Source organism: Bubalus kerabau, chromosome 12 (genome assembly GCF_029407905.1).
Source record: "Bubalus kerabau isolate K-KA32 ecotype Philippines breed swamp buffalo chromosome 12, PCC_UOA_SB_1v2, whole genome shotgun sequence".
NCBI classification, from domain to species: Eukaryota; Metazoa; Chordata; class Mammalia; order Artiodactyla; family Bovidae; genus Bubalus; species Bubalus kerabau.
Genome location: NC_073635.1, coordinates 87,968,308 through 87,991,183, shown reverse-complemented (window position 1 = coordinate 87,991,183; position 22,876 = coordinate 87,968,308). Strand labels below are relative to the sequence as shown.

Here is a 22,876-nt window from a genome sequence, read left to right as displayed (position 1 = left end):
GTTTTTATGCTGACTCGCAGTGCAGTTCCTCTTAGGCTAAGTTTCTGTAAAATGAAGACTTGTTCTTACCAATGAGCTAAGTGCCTTACTGTGTGTTTTCCTGTAGAGTCCAAGCCCTCCAAATGATTCTGTTTCAAGCTAAACAGTCCTTATTTCCTTAATCTTTTTTAATTCATTTATTATAGCCGCCACATTCCAGGATTTGAAAGGAACACATTTCCAGTGACATACACTTCTACTATAAAAACAAAATATATATATATATATATATATAAATTCTTGAGGGACAAATTAGACAAAACTAGGCCAAATTAAACCTCTTACAAGATTAAGGACGTATCCAGTCATAGTCTTCATCCTAAAATGCTTCTGCTTAGGATCGTAAAAAGGGAGAAGAAAGCAGTGTGGCGGGATTGTGTTTTCTAAAAGGATGTGTTCAAGTCCTAACCCTAAAATCTGTGACAGATCTTATATGGAAATAAGGTCTTTGCAGATCAAGGTGAGAGGAGGCTGTATCGTGTTAAGGTAGACACTAAACCGGTTTCTATGACTGGTGTCTTTATAAAGGGGTATTTGGATGCAGACACATAGGAACGAAGGTCCTGTGATAATGCAGCCAGAGATTAGAGTTGCTGCTGCTGCTAAGTCGCTTCAGTTGTGTCCGATTCTGTGTGACCCCATGGACTGCAGCCCACCGGGCTTCTCCGTCCATGGGATTCTCCAGGGAAGAACACTGGAGTGGGTTGCCATTTCTTTCTCCAGTGCATGAAAGTGAAAAGTGAAAGTGAAGTTGCTCAGTCATGTCCGACTATTAGCGACCCCATGGACTGCAGCCTACCAGGCTCCTCCATCCATGGGATTTTCCAGACAAGAGTACAGGAGTGGGTTGCCATTGCCTTCTCCAGAGATTAGAGTAGGGCATCTCTAAACAAAGAACACTAAGGACTGCAAGGGGTCTCTAGAAGCTAGGGGAACCCACAGAAGAATTCTTCCCTAGAGCTCACAGAGACAATGCTTACTGCGTTGCCCACATCTTGATGTTAGACTTCTGGTCTCCAAAATGCAGGACAATATGGTTCTTTTATATTTAGCCATCAAGCATGTGGCGATTGGTTAGGGCAGGCACCAAGACCCACGGGAAAAAGGATCAACTTTGGACAACGATCTTGGGTTCAAATCTATACCGTGTTTTCTGGACTATGGCAACTTGCTTAATATCTTTGAGTATCAATTTGCTTGCCTGTGAAATCTTGAGGGCTTCTGTAAAAAGCCAGGTACATAATAGAAAAATCACTAAGGAATTATATGATTTTTATCAATAAAGTGAAAAAGCAAAATCATTCACTCTTACGCTTATATTCTAGTATGCATTCTAACAATCCTGCATAATTTCTTAAAATCTTTGTTAGAGATAAACCAATCAGAAAGGATTCCAATTCTAAAATAATTACAGTATGTGTAAGGACCCATGTCTATGTCTGAGCTATAACTGAAGACAATGACAGCAAAATAATTCCAGTGATTTTATACTTAAAGTTTTCACTTTCCTGGAAACACAAATGTTGTAGGCACTTTTTTGCTAGATTCTAACAAGAGAAGAAGATTCAATATAAGCCATATATCCGTACTATCATATGCCTGGTTTGGCTGAACATTAGGAAAATGAATTGAGAGAGAAGACAATAATCATCAAACTATTTAGTTAGCTCTGACTTGTGAGGTATCAAGGCATACAATTCCCAAGAAAAAGGTTAGAGGAGTTCAGTTTGGTATGATATCTACACAAATTGTTTTACTACCTATACAGTGACCCACAACCTCAGTCTCCTAATTATCTTGTAATTCCAGGCAAATAAGTGCTGACATAAACACACGTATTTTTTCTCAACTGAAGTATCACATACTATCAAAGAGTATTAGTTAAGTATGTAGACTTTTCTACGTCTGGATACTTAGTTAAGTATCTAGACTTCTCTATGCCATCAAATCTCTTCAAACGGTAACAAACTGGATCGCTTTACTTACTAATATAAGCAGCAGGACAACGTCAGGGTTGTCACACGCACAGGCAATGTGCATCGGTGTCCAGAAGTCTTCATCCTGGTGGTTGACATTGGCCCCTCTGTCAATCAGGATCTCTGCGATGAAGACATTATCATACCGAGCGCACTAAAAAAAAGAAAGAAAGAAAAGAAAATATACTATTGCAATAAACCATGATAGGCTTGCTCCTATTCCAAATTTCTTTTCTACATACAGAAAACTTTAGTGCCAATTATGGAAGCTGGGATGTGGAGCTCAATTGGCGAGGAATTTGCTCCCCTTTTGTACTAACTTACAAGGAAAGAAGCTTATGTAAGAAAGGAAAACCGCATCTATGGACAGTAGAAAGGAAAAACAGACTAGGTATTATAGAAGACAAGACTAGTGACTTAAAGGCATTAAAAACTATATGACATAAAACAGAGAGAAAAATGACTAAATAAATGAACGGAGTATCAGTGAGTTGTAGGAAAACTTCAAACTGACTGACTGATAACCCAATAGACTGACAACATTGGAAATGGGGACTACAGGATAAATTTCTGGTTTTGTCATTATTTAATTACCTTTAAAATCAGCAATTAGAAGACAGCCTAATTTTTAAGCTTCCCTGGTGGCCCAGCGGTAAAGAACCCACCTGCCAATGCAGGAGAAACAGGTTCAATCCCTGGGTTAGGAAGATCCCCTGGAGAAAGAGATGGCAACCCACTCCAGTATTCTTGCTTAGGAAATCCCGTGAACCAGAAGAGCCTGCTGGGCTACAGTCCCTGGGATCCCAAATAGTTGGACAAGATTGAGTGACTGAGCAGAGCAGGAAAGTGATTAAAACACTTGGAATTTAAGCTTCTAATAAAAACACAGTTCACAGTATTTTTGCATTAATTTCTTTTACTGCATAGAAACATACATGTTTTAATGTTCAAGCAATGTGTAAACAGAAAGAGTTAAAAAGAAAAAGGAGATTCTGCCTCCTCTCCCATTTGGGTCACTGATAAAAATTCCTTATCTACTCTTCAAGATTTTCTCTGCTGTTGAAAAAGATTCTCCCCCTCCTCCATCTATCTGTCTTGAGTCTAGAAAATGTACTATTCTCTAACCTGTTTTTGACATTTAACAATATGCCCTGAGCATATTTGCGAATCTGTTGCAGCTTGTTTCCATTATGCTCATGTGTGTGCTCACTCAGTCGTGTCTGACTCTTTGCAATTGTATGGACTATAGCCCACCAGGCTCCTCTGTCCATGGGATTTCCCAGGCAAGAATACTGCAGTGGGTTGCCACGTCCTTCTCCAGGGGATCTTCGCAACCCAGGGATTGAACCCAAATCTCTTGTGTCTCCTGCATCAGCAGGCGGATTCTTCACCACTGAGCCACTTGGAATTCCACTGCAATGGACTTCTGCTGTCATAGCACAGAATCAAAAGAATCCACATTTCATACTCCAGTCAAGGGTGTTTCCTTAGAACCAAGAGCTCCTTCTCAACAGTTTATACATTAAAGGTCTGAACTTATTAATAAAACTCCAGACAGCATTTCAGCAAAGCCCTTTGTGACTCTGTTTTTAACTCCATACATAGCACCTTTCCTTCCAAAGAGTTAAGTCTGAGTTTTTTCTATACCGCCCTCAAGAGACTAAATCCCTGGGGTGGAAAAGATTGTTACTTGTTTTCATTATTTTTCCTCTGATAGTAGCTGACACCTGCCAGAGATTTGATTCATGAATTACTGAATATAAATAGGCAAATTCAGACTTACTGAAAGCTTATTAAAACATGATAAAACTAAAGACTGCATACGATGAAAAATATTAAAACCTGTGTATCAATTATCGAGGGCTTCCCCCGTGGCTCAGTGGTAAAGAATCTGCCTGAAATGCATGAGTCCCAGGAGAGAGATGTGGGTCCAGTATTCTTGCTTGGAGAATCCCATGGACAGAGGAGCCTGGCGGGCCACAGTCTATAGGGTTGCAAAGAGTCAGACACGACGGAAGCAACTAAGCCCTCAACATGCATCAATTATCCACCTTTAACACGTATGGAATTATTCTTCTCCAACTTCACAGTTACTGGGCATTTCTAACAGAGGTCTTCCAGAAATCTCACTTAGACTCAGATACTCAGTGAATAAATGGAGTTAAATAAATGAAACTGGAAAAGCTCAGCAACTTCCACAGCTTTTTCCTGATGCCCTGCATAAGCATGCGATGTCTTTTTCTCAAAGATGTTGATCTAAGAATATATAATTAGAATGTTGGTGCTGATAAAGCATCAGGACTCATAATGCAGGATACCCAAGAGGTGGGGTGAACACAGAGCTGCTCACGCTTGACATTTTCAAGGGCGAAATTGCCTTTTTCGGTACCGAAGGCATTTTGAAACCCTGTAATTTTGTCTCTCTGGCAACCTGCAATTTTTTATTTGTTTTCATTTACTCAGTAACCCCCGGAAAAGGAGGTTCAGTGCTGAGCCCACATTCCTGCAGCCGTCAGGAGGTTTCCTTACATGTATTCCAGCTTCAAAGCCTCTTCATCTTAGCCTGACAACCAAAGTCTAACAGTACAAAGATGCAGAGTATTTGCACTGGATTCAGAGCTAATTGAGTGCTTCCTGTTCACCTCATCACCTTCATCTTCTCATTTCTTCTTTCTTCTAATTCTACCATTTCTGAATCTTTTTACTCTGCTCCCTGGGCTGTCTCATTAGGCAAAGATCCCTTCTTATAGTTCATCCATCCATCCACCCATCCCTTCATCCACCCATTTATCCTTTTAGGATGTACTGAGTACCTACTATGCATCACAGGCTAAGGATACAAACATATTTAAGACATCACAGTTTTTGAAAATTTACTCTAGCAAAGAGAAAAGGCACGTTCTCCACTCATTACAATCCGTTATGACAAGATTTATAGCAGAAGCAAGGACCATGTGTGATGAGATCTTGGATAAAAGAGTAACTCAGTCTGACCGGGAGGGCAGAGGAGGCTTCAGAACTGGCCTCTGAAGGTGGCCAAGTGATGCCATCTTCTTCCTCTTTCCTATCGCCTGCTTATCGCTCGTGCAGGTCTGCTGTAATCAGTTTATTTCTCTGTCTTTCTGAAAACTCCACTCTAAATAAGACTGCTTGCATCTTAACTCGTAATATCTATCACAGTATCACATTAATTAATTAAGCAATTAAGGGGTTAATGTGGCTCCCCAACAAATCAACTGAGCACCTCTGAGCGCCAGGACGCCCGTAAGTGCTACAGATGTGATGAAACTGGCCAAGTCCGAGCCAGCCCACAGTCTGGTAAACAGAACATAATCACCCTGAGCCTATAATCTGTTTGGTGGCGACTGTGTGATAAGAAAGGAGACAAACAACTACATAAAAGTTGAGCTGATTGTGGGCTGGTGGGGGTGGGTTACCATATCCTTGGGGACAAGCCCTGGGAGAGTGTTTTCGGTAGATGATTTTTGAGCAGAGATGCAAAGCAAGCAGAGGAGGGAGCCATGTGGATTTCACTGGAAAGTGGAGTAACAGAGAGCACGGGGGGCTGGGGTTGGTGGGCCTGTTAAAGGATCAGGAGGGGCAGCAGAGGTCCCTGGACATGTGGGCACGGAGTGTGAGCTCATCCCGCGTGGCCATCGGCGGAGCTCGGGGTCTTCCCTGAGCGGGAAGGGAAGTCTCTGGGACATTTTGACAGAGGAGTGACCCAGCCTGGCTGCTGTGGGGGACACAGAATGCAGGCTGGACACAGATGGGGCCATGGAAGTGTGCGAGGAAGCTGCAGGCCCAGGGGAGAGGGCGGTTTAGGGGAAGACTGTTTATCCAGGTGAAGAGAGACGGCAGCATCCTGGCCGTATTTCAAAGGTCAAGAAAGCAACCGCTGCTTTGCTGATGGACAGGATGGAGTTCTATGTGCTCAATAAAGTTGGACACAGTATGTGTATATGAAGAAGTGGTCATCCTCCTCTGCTTCTTTCTCTCCGTCTGTCAAACACACACACATACACACACGCACAGAGAGTAAAAATACATTACATTCTTATCTCTTGCACTACTATTGGGAATGCAAATTGATATAGTCACAATGGAGAAATGGAGGTCCCTTAAAAAGCTAAAAATAGAACTACCATGTGATCCAGCAATCTCATTCTTGGATATATACCCAGAGAAAGCCATAATTCAAAAAGACATACACGTCCCAGTGTTCATGGCCGCACTATTTACAATAGCCAGGACATGGAAACAAACTACATGTCCAGTAACAAAGAAATGGATAAAGAAGACGTGGGCCATAAACACAGTGGAATATTACTTAGCCATGAAAAGGAACAAAATTTCATCATTTGTAGACATGGATGGACTGTCAACAATGAATTGACATGATTTTTTTCCAAAGAAAATATCTGTCTGCCACTAGTCCAATGGAATATGCATTCTCTGAAAACTTAACCCAGGTATCGCTGGGAAACTTACTGTGGAAAGACTACAGTATTTATAGATAGAAGGTCAGAGTTGAAGCCCTGGTACTAATTACTGCTGTGTGAGTTTAACTGTGTTCCTCAGCTGCTTACCTACTAAGGTAGATAAGCCTAGGCCCACCCCCACAGATCTGCTATGAATATAAAAAAAAGTCAAACGAGATGAAAGTACATCATAAATACTACAATGCAGGGCATGTATTGATTAATATCTAACATATCAAAATCACTTTATGGTTTGAAAGTCATTTGATCAACACAATTCATACTTTGAAGTCCTGTTCATCATAGTAAATACTTTGAAAGTTATCAGCTTGTATAACATCTCCAACTCACAAATGGGAAAAAAAAAAAAAAACGAGGCTCTGTGAGCTTAGAAGTCTCCTGAAGCTTAATGGAAAGGGTACATGGACCCCATGTGATCACACAGAGGGGAAAAAAGACAAAGCAGCTGGCACGTGACTTACTTCCCTCCTGCTCACGTTCTGAAGGGGGACACAGAGGGAGGGGTCGGTGCCCCCAAGAAAAGAAGGCAGGGCCAGGGTGGTCTCCTCGAGAACATGCAGACTGCTGGACCTCTTGGTAAGGATGCCGGTGATACTGACCAAGAAGAGAATCTTATCTCCAGGAAGTCCTTAGTCTAAGACTGCTTGTTACAGCCAAACCTGGGACCCAGAACTAATGCGCCACATGGCTCCTTGGAAATGTCATGTAATCCAGGTAATGATGTGAGGATAAAACAGAGACTTCACAGCCAAAACACCCTAGAACCAATGCTGGAGCGAGGTGGCTTTCTAAGGATAGAACAGAGACTTCACAGCCAAAACACTCTAGAAATCTCTTTCCATCTCAATCTGTGCTGGAGAGAAATGGCTTACATGCTTCAGCTGTGTTCCCCATCCAGATTCTGAGTTATCGTTCTACTCTGCTGCATGTGTAGTATGACTGCCTGCACCCTGGGTAACCCCCAGGCTTTGGCAGACACAGGTTTCTCTTGCTGGCAGTGGTTCTCAACCTTGCCCATAAATTAGAATCACCTGGGGGAGCTCTGCACCACCCCAAAGTTCAATCGACACCCCAGAATAGTGAAGTCAGAATCTCCAGGCTGGGCTGTCACCAGAAGGTAGATGTTGGCATCTTACAGCTGCCAGGTGACTCTAGGAGGCAACCAGGCTCAGATCCAGCCCCAGGTTAGAGAGCTTCCATCTGATCGATGCGTGACCTCCCTTAAAATGGTTTGTGCTAAGTGAAGAAATGCAGTATTTTTAAAATACTGGTACACAATTATAAATTAGGCTTTTATATTAATCTGGGCATTTTTTCAAAATCATGTCTTATGCTTAAAATTAGTCCTAAAGACCACTAAACTGAATAGTTATTAACATCTTCCTTTACTTAAGTTTTGCCCTTAACTGAAACAGCAAAAATTTCTTGCATGTGAAACGGCTGTATTTATTTGTTTATGTGGTTATTTACTTGTTTATTCACTTAATCGTTCCCTGCTTGTTTCCACAAGAATGTAGTAAAGTTTTATGCACATTTATATTATCCAGGCCATGAGCAGAGAATTGTAAAAGCTCAATGGGACAAGAAAGTAAATAAAAGAAAGGACGGCTGCCTAATGCTCTTTAATTGATACAATATTATTCTGCTTATTTGTTGAATACAATTCATGTTCAAAAGGATCTTCTTTAATGCAGATACGCAAACTCCATTCACTAAAGATTAGCTGGCTCAACAGTAAAGAAGCTGTGTCTTCCTATTTCTGACCAACAATATGGTTCTCTGGGCCATATAGTTTATCATTCAAAACCGTTCAATTAGATAGCATATTCAAAAGCAGAGACATTACTTTGCCAACAAAGGTTTGTCTAGTCAAGGCTATGGTTTTCCCTGTGGTCATGTATGCATGTGAGAGTTGGACTGTGAAGAAGGCTGAGCGCCGAAGAATTGATGCTTTTGAACTGTGGTCTTGGAGAAGACTCTTGAGAGTCCCTTGGACTGCAAGGAGATCCAACCAGTCCATTCTGAAGGAGATCAGCCCTGGGATTTCTTTGGAAGGAATGATGCTAAAGCTGAAACTCCAGTACTTTGGCCACCTCATGCGAAGAGTTGACTCACTGGAAAAGACTCTGATGCTGGGAGGGATTGGGGGCAGGAGGAGAAGGGGATGACAGAGGATGAGATGGCTGGATGGGATCACTGAGTCGATGGACATGAGTCTGGGTGAACTCCGGGAGTTGGTGATGGACAGGGAGGCCTGGCGTGCTGCGATTCATGGGATTGCAAAGAGTTGGACACGACTGAGCAACTGATCTGATATATTTCACCCTGGGTTGGGAAGATCCCTGGAGAAGGGAAAGGCTACCCACTCCGGTATTCTGGCCTGGAGAAGTCCATGGACTATACAGTCCATGGGGTTGCAAAGAGTCGGACACGACTGAGCAACTTTCACTAACTCACTATTGACAGAGAGAGGGAGAGAAAGAGAGAGAGAGAGATGAGGTCGTTGGTGGTTCAGGGGTAAAGAATCCTCCAGCCAATGCAGTAGACAACAGAAGACATAGGTTCGATCCCTGGATCAGGAAGATCCCCTGGAGGAACAAACGGCAACTCACTCCACTATTCTTGCCTGAGTAATCACATGGACTGCAGCCCACCTGGCTCCTCTGTCCCTGGGTTGCAAAAGAATCAGACACGACTAAGCAACTAAACAACAACAATTTACAAACTATACTAGGAGTAATTAACAAGCATCAACATGTCACTATTCAGGCCTGTTCATCTGAAGCACATCACTGCACTGGTCGTCTGATACAAGTGCATTCCGCTACGGAGTTTGGCGTCCACAGTTGGTTCCCCTTCCACCGCGTGTCACCCACTCCCACCCGGGCATCACAGCTCTTACCAGATGGAGCAGGGACCCTCCGGAGGACACAGGCATGTGGGGGTCGGCCCCCTCCTTCAGGAGCTGCAGCACTGGAAGAATGAGAGAGGGGAGTTACAGCACATCTTTGTTCCACACTGTGAACCAGAAGGTGCAGCGTTTCATGCGTGTCTAAATCCCAAACAGCCATGAAAGCAAAGAAGATGCACGAATCGCCGTCCAACCTTATTTTGGGGATTTAACCTTGGCAGCGTTTCTCGTCACACTGAAACCCGTTTCTTGGTTTGCCAACATCATCACCTATTTCAGCCCGTGAATTATTCCCAAAGGGGACCACACTCTTACAATTTATTATTTCAAAATGCCTGGCTTACGCTTCTATCATAGATCAAGGAGAAATAAGAAAAAAGAAGGGAATCACTTCACTCAGCTCATGTATGCTTTAGCTCACTCTTATTTTTTTAAACTCATTAGGACTCATTGGCTTAAAACAATAAAAGCTGACACTTTGCACATTAAACTTTCCTTCGTGCAATTACCCCTTGGCCCCACTTCCATCATTCTCCCAAAGCCATTTGTAGCTAAATTAGCAATGTCAGACAGCTCAAAATAGATGCCACTCGTCAGGATAACGGCATAGCTGGAAGGTGACCCGTGTTTCCATTTGAACAGCAGAGGTGGGCCGGGTAGGGCGTGGAATGCAACAGGCCTTGGGAGACAGATTGTGTTGCTAATACATCTTCTGTGACACTCTGTGGGCTCCAAGAGACCCATCCATTCCCCAAGACACTATTCCAGTTCCCACTGTTAAGAGCAGTATCGTGGTTTTCATAAAGAGCCATGCATGCCTTGTCCACAAATAGATAACTAAAGCAACAGTTCTTCAAGTTTGTTATTATACAGAACTGTACAAAAATGACTAAGATTCAAACTCATACTTTCTAGAGCAAACTGTCTTTCCACTAACTTTCTCTGTAACTTGTTCATGTTATTAGAACACAGACACAGTCCTTGTCACCCCACTTGACATACCTGTCACCCCAAGTCTTGACTGTGTTCCAGTCTCTGGTTTGTTACCATCTTCCCCAACTTTAACTGCACATCACAGAGGACAGACACAGCTCCTCTCACACCGCTTTCTCTCCCAGACAGTCTCTTCCGAGACGCTTGCATGAGGGATGAAGAGGAGGCGTGCCAGCCCCACGGGCCTGACAAACCCACACCCAGCCCAGTGCAGTCTCCAAACAGCCTCTCCTGAAATGGGAGCATCCCTGTCCAAATCTCTCTCCTTGGGAAAGTCCGATGCATTCCTGCTCTCAGACCAACAGTGACATTTGGCCTGGCTCCTTGACCTCACAGCTTGGTCCTCCCAGCCCTCTTCCACAAAGAAGTGTCTCCATAGAAGCATGTCTACATTATTCATTCACCCAACAGCTTTGCTTGATGATGTTCTTTCTTTAATAATTTAACTCTTTTTGTAACCTAGACAAAGGTATATACCTGGCATTATATGGGTCATCCATTTGCAGACACAGGTATCTCCCTTGTCTGCCCTCTACAGGATAGTCCAGGAAGGTGAGGCCTTGGCTTCTCTTCCCATCTCTGAGCTGCTATGAACCACCCTGTTCCCCGGCTGTATGTCAACGGGCTCCCTTGCTCCCTTTCTCAGTCTTCTTCTGCACATACATGTAGTAAGTGCATGCATGTCTTACTCCCTCATATACTTCCCACTCTTAATTTTAGAAACTGTGTTCATGAAAACTGAAAATTCCTTAACTATATTTACCAATAGTTTTCTCAGAATGAAAATAGCACTTTTACCCTAATAATTATTGCTTAACAAATGAAATTATTCATCTTGAACTGGCTGAAACCTCCTTGGTGCTTTATGGTCTTTACAACAAAGAACGTGTACTGGTGTGATCACACTACCAATAGTGAGGAAGATTATATGTTACTAGTTAAAATGTTAGTAAAATGCTATTATATTTCTACAAAGAACCCACCATGCACACATGTGGTGAACTATACATTATATAAATCAGTGATACACTGGCCTTGCAGTTTGACCCATTTGAGACTGAGCCCCATTGGAAAAGCTAATGGACTTCTCTCTACGTCTTAGTTTTCTGTTAGCAAAATAATAGACAATTTTTGGACTCCCACGATGAGCGTGTAGTGTGAATTCAATGGAATAACACATATAGCAATCTGATCAAGCTTCCTGGCCCTGGTCAGGGGTCACTAAATGGTTTTTATTAGCAAAACCACTGTTTAAGTTATGAAACCAATAATCATGTATCAATAAACACATACCTTAAGGTTTATTCTAAATTTTCTCAAAACTTTCTGATTATTAAATGCTGAATTTAAGTATAGGATGTAAGCCAATGCAAATTTACCAATATTTATTGAAAGAGGAGTATACAATTTATCAGGCAGAATAAAGGGGCAGAAGAGGCCAATGGAGGAGATGATGGGAGAATGATGAGCAAGGGGGGAGCAAGCAACAGTCAGGAGTAGAAGGCTGTGTGTGACTTGGAGGAATGTGTTGTGGGATATTTTACATTACACTGCAAGATGCGGGCATCATTCTGTGGCCAATGAAGAGGATCATAGCCTATTAAGCAAAGAAGTAAAAAAATCCTTAGGTAGGTGCTATGGACTAAATGTTTGTGTTTCCACAGGAGCAGGTGGGCCACAATGATGTGCTGGTGAATGCTCAAGGATGAATGGAGGTGTCTAGATGATGGATGGATGGATGGGCTGGTGGATGGATGGAGGGATGGGATGGTGGATGGATGGATGGATGGGCTGGTGGATGGATGGATGGATGGGATGGTGGATGGATGGATGGATGGGCGGGCAGATGGATGGATGGATGGGATGGTGGATGGATGGATGGATGGGTGGGTGGATGGATGGTTGGGCGGGCGGATGGATGGATGGGCGGGCGGATGGATGGATGGGTGGGCGGGCAGATGGATGGATGGGTGGGCGGATGGATAAGCATTTAGGAATTTGCTGCTGTATAGGCTGTGCAGCCCACAATTTGTTGTAAGTTCCATATAATCAAATGATTCTCACAAAATGATTGTGATTTTTACTTAACATTTGTATCCACACAGTCAATCTTTGTTTCCAATTAATGAGTGGGACCTTAATATTCTGGTTGATATTTTCACTGAAATTAATGAGTATGAGCCAGGGATCAGGAAACTCTGGCTGTCAGGCCAAATCTGTCAGCATACAGCCCTTAAGCTAAGAATGACTTCTACAGCTCTGAAAGGTGTGTGAGGAAAAGATAACAATTTTTAAAAAAAGACAAAAAATCCAAGAAGAATGTGTAACCCAAATTGTATGTGACCCTTAAAGTTTAAAATACTTGCTAACTGACCTTCACAGAACACGTCTGCTGGCTTCTGAGTAAGACTGAAGTGAAACAGTGAAGGATGTCAGAACTTCAGGAATTTATAAACAACCTGAGCGACATCTTTGCTAATCAGATATTAGTTTCTGAACAATGTAATCATATTTTATGACATCTTTGTGCTTTTCACAATATAGTGGCCACTGACGCAGTACATTTTAAAGTACAACCTGCATCATCAACAGTTTCTCCACCACTTCTTGGATTCTACACAGTCAGGATAATAATTCAAGCTCCGATTTCTAGCACTGGCCAGTTCTTTTGGTGTAAATCTCCCACCATGGCTGAGCCCAAGCTACCAGGGTGTGGTGTCACTGAACCCAGAGTTTGGAGGCTATGTGACTCAGCTCACAGTTCTGAGGCATTTCTATCACACAGACAAAAGAGACAAAACGTTGACAGCAAAAAAGGAGAGGGAATGTAGAGAACTGATTAGGAAGCGATGAGCTTTGAGTTTTACCTTTGTGTTTATTACGATCTAAGTATGGCACCCCACTCCAGTACTCTTGCCTGGAAAACCTCATGGACGACGGAGCCTGGTAGGCTACAGTCCATGGGGTTGTTAAGAGTCGGACACGACTGAGCGACTTCCCTTTCACTTTTCACTTTCACGCATTGGAGAAGGAAATGGCAACCCACTCCAGTGTTCTTGCCTGAAGAATCCCAGGGATGGGGGAGCCTTGTGGGTTGCCATCTATGGGGTCACATAGAGTTGGACATGACTGAAGCAACTTAGCAGCAAGTAATAATGAGTTAATTACAATTCAGTACTTAATTTTAAGTTTATATACTTTAATTGTTAATATAGGTTTGCTTTTTTCTTAAAAACTGTTTTACATCCAACCCATTAATTGCTGACATTTCAGCACTCGGCTCTCAGGGGCTGTGAGAATAGCCACCAGCATGGTACAGGAAGCACCACGGTGGAGAAGCGTGAGGTGGGTAAGGAACGCTGTCCGAGAATATCCAGGAACGACTGACTCTGCACCCAGCAGCTGCAGCGCACCCTTCCTGCCACAGTGAAACCAGTGAATAAACTCCAGCCCCCCTCACCCAGGCAGGCTTCAAACTCAGGAGAAAAAGAAGGCAAATCTGGCATTTTCTCCTCCTAGATACAAAGACCGTTTTCTTAAGCATTGTTCACCCTATCAGAACTAAAGTGGAACCACAGACTGGTTATGGGCTGGTTTGCCCCTAAACACCATGGATCCAGAGCAAGAATAAGACAGAATTGACTACTGACTAAAGAAAGAAACAATACATGCCTCACATATACAAACAGCAGACTGTGCTACATTGTAAGCCTGTGCTAAGGGTTAAAAATGACATTGTAAGATACCCAGATGTAAAGATATAATAAAGAAAATATAAATGCATGGTAAGCACACACTGAGCTTTCCGAAGTGTGCAGGGATCTGATACTGCTCTCAGTGCTTTAGTATAAGAATTACTTTGATTCTCCCAACTCTGTGACACAAATACTCTACTTGCATACGTGTCAATGCAATTGATAAGGACACTGAGGCTTTTCAGCTATGTGATGGTAGCATGATGGGTGTAAAGCCCGTGGCTTCAAGGATTGTGTTCTTAACCGTGAAGAGCATCAGGACCCTTTACCTCTCATGTGACAAGAGACTGGAAGGGTCATCTCCAACTCGGGAGCAGCAACAGGATTCAAGATCTACAGCAATGTCCTGACAATTACCAATTTTGTGGGAACCTGTCCCAATTCAGGTTCAAATACTTTCTTCAAAAAGGTTCCAGTTCATAACAACTTTATAACAACGTGGTTGGAACTGACAGGCAAGTGAAAAGGCACCTTGACTCAGAGTCTGTTACAATAAAATCTGCAAGGAAACAGCTCAAGGAAAAACAGCCATCTGGGGACCAAACAGAATAATGAAGCCGAGGCTCCTTTTAGAGTGTTGCTGCTTGGAACCGATTCAGCATTTATTGTATATTTGTGGCTTCATCATCAAGCTGCCACAGAAGTTCCATCTCAATGTCTGTGTGGGGGCCATGATTTGATATTTAAAAAGAAACATTCAGTCTCTAAACCGTCAGCTATTGGGGTAAAAATGGATGCAAATCCATTGTCAATAGGATCTGCAGCTGTCTCCCCTGCACATCCCCACCATCACCAACCAGCACCACACCAATGGTGATGTCAGTCATCGCTGTAAGTGTCTAGACACGACAGATTTACCTGTGCTGAGGACAATCAGCACATCGATGATGGTAACTTGATAGCAACTTGACAACAGCAAGTGCTTTGCTGATCACAGGAGCTGGGGTGGACGTCTGATCGCACGGCCATCTCTGCTCGCACGTGGTTCTCGTGATAACAGGGGTTTTGTATTCACAAAGATTTCACATTTGAAATCAACAGGGTCAAGGAAGACTGAAACAAAACATTACTATGGCTTCTAAGTTGCGTCCTCATAGGAAGCCCTGCGAAGGAACATTCTCTAGAGTACTCAAGTTTAGAAATGTTGGTTACTAAGTAGTAACTGCGTGCATACTAAGTCACATCAGTCGTGTTTGACTCTTTGTGACCCGATGGATCACAGCCCACCAGGCTCCTCTGCCCATGGGACTCTCCAGGCAAAAATACTGGAGTAGGTTGCCACGCCCTCCTCCAGGGCATCTTCCCAACCCAGAGACTGAACCCGTGCCCCATGTCTCCTGCATCGGCAGGCGGGTTCTTTACCACTAATGCCACCAGGGAAGCCCAAGTAGTAACTCTTTTTTGGTAAATTTACCTGCTACAACTAATATCAGTGAGAACAATGAAAAATGAAGATATGAAGTGGCAAGGTGCTCCTTCATTCTCCAGGACATTTTCTTATCAAAAAGCCAAAATACCTCCCTATCAAAACCCATAGCATTTTTTGTAGAAAAAAGACAAGCAGGTCCTAAAATTCATAGGAGACTCAAATAGCCAAAATAATCTTGAAAAAGGAAGAACGAAAAAAAGAAAAAGATAAAGCATGTGGGATGACTCAGTTTACAATTTCAAAACTTACTGCAAAGCTTTGGTAATCAAAACAGTGTGGAGCTGACTGAAGACAGATAAATAGACCAATGAAACGGGAACGAGAATTCAGAGCAGCCAAAAGGTGAAAACAACCCAAATGCCCATCAATGCCTGATGAGTAAAGAAAGGGAGTTAGAGCTACATAATGGAAAATTGTTTAGCTATGAAACAGGAAATAAATTTATGTTACAAGATCAGTTCAGTTCAGTCGCTCAGTCGTGTCCGACTCTTTGCAACCCCATGGACTGCAGCATGCCAGGCTTCCCTGTCCATTACCAACTCCCAGAGTTTACTCAAACTCATGTCCATCAAGTTGGTGATGCCATCCAACCATCTCATCCTCTGTCATCCCCTTCTCCTGCCTTCAGTCTTTCCCAGCATCAGGGTCTTTTCAAATGAGTCAGTTCTTCACATCAGGTGGCCAAATGATTGGAGTTTCAGCTTCAACATCAGTCCTTCCAATGAATATTCAAGACTGATTTCCTTTAGGATGGACTGGTTGGATCTCCTTGCAGTCCAAGAGACTCTCAAGAGTCTTCTCCAACACCACAGTTCAAAAGCACCAATTCTTCAGTGCTCAGCTTTTTTTTGTAGTCCAACTCTCACATCCAAACATGACTAGTAGAAAAACCATAGCCTTGACTAGACAGATCTTTGGTGGCAAAGTGATGTTGCTGCTTTTTAACATGCTGTCTAGGTTGGTCACAGCTTTTCTTCCAAGGAGCAAGCGTCTTTTAATTTCACGGCTGCAGTTCCTATCTGCAGTGATTTTGGAGTCCAAAAAAATTAAGTCTGTCATGGTTTCCATTGTGTCCACATCTATTTGCCATGAAGTGATGGGACCAGATGCCATGATCTTTGAGTTTTAAGCCAAATTTTTCACTCTCCTCTTACACTTTCATCAAGAGGATCTTTAGTTCTTTTTCGCCTTCTGCCATAAGAGTGATGTCATCTGCATATCTGAGGTTATTGATACGTATTGAGGTTAATGTTACAACATAAATGAATATTTAAAAACTAAGTGAGAGAAGCCAGACACAGTAAGCTATATAGTGTGTGATTTCACTTATATGAAATATCCAGAGGAAGGAAATTCATAAAGATAGAAAGCAGTCTGGTGGTTGTCAGTGGCTGAGCGAGGGTGAAATGGAGATTGAGTGTCTAAGGGATTCAGCATTTCCACTTGGGGTGATGGCATGCATGTCCTAAAATTAAATAGTGGTGATAGATGCAGAACATCGTGAATGTGCTAAATGGTACATTTTAAAACAATGAAAATGGGCAGTTGTATTTTAGATGGATTTTATCACAATAAAAAGCTATAATCCTCCTACTGTGATGCTCTTATTGAACTTTATAACCTTCTTAAACCACATATGCTTTATTATATCTTTAACCTTTGTATGAAAGTGAAACTCAAAGTCAGTCATGTCTGACTCTCTGTGACCCCATGGACTATACCGTCCATGGAATTCTCCAGACCAGAACACTGGAGTCCAGGGGATCTTCCCAACCCAAGGGTTCAAACACATGTCTCCTGCATTGCAGGTGGATTCTTTACCAGCTGAGCCACCAGGGAAGCCCAAGAATACTGGAGTGGGTAGCCTATCCCTTCTCCAGTGGATTTTCCTTACCCAAGAATTGAACCAGGGTCTCCTGCATTGCAGGCGGATTCTTTACCAACTGAGCTACCAGGGAACCTATGCAAAAAATGTATATAGAATGAAAAACAGAAATAGTTTTATTTGCATAAATCCTATTTGTGTTTCTCAGTAACTCTGAAGCAGCATGGGAATAATTCTGAGTGATAATAAAGTCTTCTTATCTGTAAAATATCATTTTGGAAAATTTTCCTCCAATGTGCTGAAATAGGTATGTTTAGCCAAAAGGATGTACATAGAGAGCAGTTCTGAGTTCAGAAGTATAGTTTCTGGTCACTTAAGAATGACTCAGCAGGGGTGTTCAAGTCTAGCACCCTAGACACTACTTTTTACAGTTTTCAACTCAGCATCAAATAAACCACATGTTAGTCGTTACTTGACTCCGATATTTCCCAGGTTACTATTGCAATGTCTACCTTTTTTTCTGAGTCTCATTCATCAGTACAATTTTCTTTTTTATGCTCTGACCTGTATGCCATTAAGCATTTGTAACTGTTGTCCCCAGAGATGCTCATGTGGAAAAATATGTACCATGTGACACATTTAGGAAAGAGATAAACACTGCCCCTAAGAAATGATCAATTCCAATTTCAATACTTGCCAGAGGCTTCCACACTCAACAAAACCGAGTGAGCCCGCCCTTGCCTTGGTGCTCATGACCTCAGAAGCTACCATAAAAATCTATTTATCAGAGGTACGTCTTCACAGAAAAGAACTGCCCTACAAACGCAAAATCAACAGTTTTTCATGTCCCTGCATGTTGCATACTTTATTTTAATTAACCGATTTCAATTTGTGTCTTAAATACTCTTGAAATCCAGCATTCTGTGCGCAGGCTAAGTTACGCCAATGAATCCCAAATACCTCCGTTCGTCTCAGAAGTACTGAGGACATTTCTGTCTCATGAAAAATCAAGGAAACATAAGGCATGCATCATGGATATCATTCCTTAAAGAGCAGGTCTTGAAGAAAAATCTGTTCCTGGTACCCAGCTCTTTATTTAGCTGAAATCTATACTGAGCATTTACATTTGACTCGTGACGTTATGTGTTTAAAATTCCATTATTAAGTGAAGTGAAAGTCGTTCAGTCGTGTCCAGCTCTTTGCGACCCCGTGGACTATACAGTCCATGGAATCCTCCAGGCCAGAATACTGGAGTGGGTAGCCTTTCCCTTTGCCAAGGAAAGTTCCCAACCCAGGGATTGAACCCAGGTCTCTGGCATTGCAGGCAGATTCTTTACCAGCTGAGCCACCAGGAAAGCCCAAGAATACTGGAGTGGGTAGCCTATCCCTTCTCCAGCAGATCTTCCTGACCCACGAATTGAACTGGGGTCTCCTACATTTCAGAGAGATTCTTCACCATCTGAGCCACCAGGGAAGCTCGTTATTAAGTGTGAGGGGAAAACAAAAAGGCAGAGGCAAGTGTCCAACAAGTTAGGCTTTAGGGATGTTTCAAAATGCCACTGAAAGCAGTGCCTTTTAACGTAGAGACACTAATGACAAATCCGCTTTTGGATCTGAGAAGGGCACTTCTGTGTTGTCATCCAGTCAACCTCTAAACCGAGGTCAACACCTGTGCGGAGCAGGCCTTCCTGAAAGTTCAGGAATGTGGCCGCAGTAACAGACGCGGCTCTTTTTCTAGCCTATTTATGTTCATTAAACATGTAACCCATGCGAGTGTGGACTGCAAAAGTCACCTCTCTTCAAACCAGAAATAACATTGACTTAGCTAGATATTAGAATGGCTAAACAAGTGAGGAGCTATATCCTCCACCACTCTGGACTCAAGACCAAAAGAATCCTAATAACACAAACAGTAAACAGAAGCCCAAGTGATGAAATGGCCTGTGCTCAGACTTTGTGTTTCTTTCTCTCCCCTCACTACTTTTTTACACTATTCAGACCAGGATGGTTTTCAACTTTTCTTTCTGCTACTGAGAATACAATCCTGGGACGTCCCTGGTGGCCCTGTGGTTAAGGCTCTGCGTTTCCAGTGCAGACAGGGCAGGTTCAATCACTGGTCGGGGAACTGAGATCTCACATGCTTCAGGGTGTGGCTATGAAGTTAAAAAAAGAAAGAAGAAGAAGAAGAAAAAAATAATCTAACGGGCCAAAAACTGGAAGGCCACAAAATACATACCATCCAAAATACATTCTTTCTGTGAGAAATAAATGAAGGAGAGTCAAACACATTCCTGAGCCTCACACTTACTTCAATTACACAGGCAGCTATTCTGGCCAACATTTACCTGAAAATATTAGAAAACAGAACCATGCCCATTTATGGCAAGTAGATTGACTCTAATTTGGATATGAGAGAAAGTAAATTAAAAACCTGTATAAATAATTTGTTAATATCTTGTCAAGTTAAAATTAATCAAAACCTACAATTACAGTAAGAATCATCCTTTTACAAACAGGAGGGAATGTTAACTCAGGACATGTAAAAACGCTTAGTTACATTAAGTACAGCAGTGACGGGAGCTTGTGTAAAATGTGAATGTGAAGAACTGGTACAACTTCACCGACACTCTCCTGGCCGCCAATTTTCCTACCTATTCGGGATGTGTGTTTTGGGGCTATGACTTTGCTGGTTATGTGGCCTTCTCTTTGTAAAATAAAAGAGTACCCATAAAAGTTTTCAATCTTTTCAGAAGCACAATATATTATGAATATTAATTCATTAAACACAAAAGTGAGACGAGTTGAAATTTGGCCATATTGATGTCCTATGTTGCCCAAAAATAGCCCTGCTCTGGACCATTGCTACACAAACTGCTATGTAAATCTGAGATTCACTGCCAACTTTGAGATACAAACTCAAATAAAAATATTAAATTGTATTTATTCTATGTTAGGAAGACTCTACCCTTCCCAAAAGGAAATCAACTAACCTAACTACATGTGTCTTTTTTTTTTTTTTTACATTTAACTTATTAATTCAGCCTCCACCTGGTTAAGTTCAGGGCAGGATTTAAAACTCCTTGTGATTTTCACTGCTCTTTTGCGTCTGATCCCTTTGCTGGCTACACAGATGCACGTCGGGTACCACATAATGTGGCTTCTGCTGCTGCGTGTCCAACTCTGTGCGACCCCATAGACGGCAGCCCACCAGGCTCCCCGTCCCTGGGATTCTCCAGGCAAGAACACTGGAGTGGGTTGCCATTTCCTTCTCCAATGCATGAAAGGGAAAAGTGAAAGTGAAGTCGCTCAGTCATGTCCGACTCTGTGCGACCCCATGGACTGCAGCCCACCAGGCTCCTACATCCATGGGATTTTCCAGGCAAGAGTACTGGAGTGGGGTGCCATTGCCTTCTCCACACAATGTGGAGGAACCACAAAAACCCCAAGGTGGGAGAAAGTTGTGCTTTGAAAACTACCTGTAAGAGAATCTGATTAAACGTGTCCCCCTTCTCACCTTAAGTCATCCAGCAACGTTGCTACCAAATGATTTTTTGTTCAAATTAACCCATTATTCACCTCCATGTACTAAATAAGCTTCATTTTTCTCAGACCATAACAGTCCATTCAGTTCTAACAAACATTGTTTTATCATTCTCTAAGCCATGTTCAGAGTTTTGGGCTGACACATGCATTGCTCATCACTGCTTCAAGTTTTTGTCTAGTGGATTTAAGTGTTAGTTCCCAAGGCTTGTGCAGTTGGGACTAGAACCCATATATTCAAATCATCAAAAAGTATTTTTAGATTATCACAGAACTGAGGTTAGGAAAAAAGGTATTTACAATAAAAATGTATATGTACTAAAACACATTTAAGCTCCAAACTAAGAAAAAGATGCTTATTATTTTTATTGGATTAAAAAGACTTAGCAAAGTTGAGACACTTAGTACATTGGCAGCTTTAGTCTACAGTACAGTTGACCATGAAGATAGGCAGCTATCTAGAAGATTAAGGGATTAAAGAGTGAGTCAAAGGAAAACAGACAAATGAGATTGCAAGGAACGAAGGGGCTGAGGTGACTTCAGGGAAGCAATGAGATGCAGATATAGAGGAAATATAGAACGGTACAGCTGGTGAGCAAGTGAGGCAGCTACCAGATAACACCACAGAGAAGATGGAGAGATGCATGGTCCACCAGCAACACTCTAAGATAAAGCCTCCCCCACACACAAAAGGCCAGACAGACATGGTATTTTACAGCATGATTATATGAGCGTGTGTGTGTGTGAGAGAGAGAGAGCACGACAGAGATCAAGTATTTTCTGCTAGTATCATTATTTTAATTTCACTGATTACAATCAACCCTGATTATCAGAGCAATCAGTTAAAGTAGCTTAATTTAAAAATTGGCTAAATTATGTAGAACAAAATTTACAGAACACATGCAGGAAACATTAATGTAGCACAAAAGCTGACTGTCCCCTGTTGCACAGATATACTAATCGGTTCAATGTATTTCACAGGTCATGGTCATCCTCCGCATGCGCCTAACAGCCTAGTCTTGTCTAACTTATCTACTCTTAAAAATGTTTTAAGTTTTGTCTTTTTCCTCTCAAAAGGAGTTTTTGTTTGCTCTTCAATCTTGATCTCACAAAGAGCATCATCTAGTTGCTGTTTTTCAACAGACCTTTTCTTTTTTTTTTTGGTTTTATAATAAATATATAAAAAAGTAAAAAGGTGACTTAGAATAAAGATTAAAAGAACTATTTGGCTAAAATACATTTGTAAAATAAGATTATAATCAACAGCATAGGTAAAGGTTAGCATGGATAACAGAGCATCTTTGTAAATTCTTTTCCATGAACTAACGGTCTAATTTAAATTTTTCAAACCACATATCACTACTAAAAGAAGAAGGAAAAATATGTATGCAGTAAAGAATAAGATTTTGCATGTTGGGGTGGCATATATCACCAGAGGATCATTTCTTCAAAGTGGTTGCTGTGAACAGTTTAGAAGAGTTTCAATGGCTTGAATTGTAGCTAATTTGCTTACTTCTAAAAGGTTCTCTTAGAACCTTTAGCAGTTAAGTTCAATTAATAGAAAATACATTTAGGAACTTTTATATGAAAAAGATTTAAGATTAATGAAAAAAAATTTTGAATGAATCTCTTCAAGGACGTGGAATTCAAATGATCAAAAGGAGTCAGTGCATGCCTCTGTGTGTGTGAGAGACAAGGAAACAGAGAAAGAGAGACAGAAATCCAGACATAGGTCCTCATAACCAGGCTCCACTCATGGAGAAGGCACAGCAGTATGGTTGGGAGGCATTCCCGAGGGCACCCCCCTCCCGTGACCCCCCTCTGGTGTTCATATCTGTTATGACTCTCTCTCTCTTTGAACATGGTTGAGAGTGTGACAACTTGTCACCAAGGTTCTGGGACATCA

General features: G+C 42.0%; 1 protein-coding gene across 1 annotated transcript in view; it reads right to left on the bottom strand.

Annotated features, from left to right (window-relative positions):
• The window catches only part of MYO16 (myosin XVI), a 518,261-nt gene that overhangs the window by 349,501 nt on the left and 145,884 nt on the right, over positions 1-22,876 (bottom strand). The window contains exons 3-4 of the mRNA XM_055543007.1: positions 9,420-9,490; positions 2,026-2,169 (exon numbers count right to left, since the gene is read on the bottom strand). Coding sequence (XP_055398982.1) covers positions 2,026-2,169; positions 9,420-9,490 — 215 coding nt within the window. The remainder of the gene's footprint in view (positions 1-2,025; positions 2,170-9,419; positions 9,491-22,876) is intronic.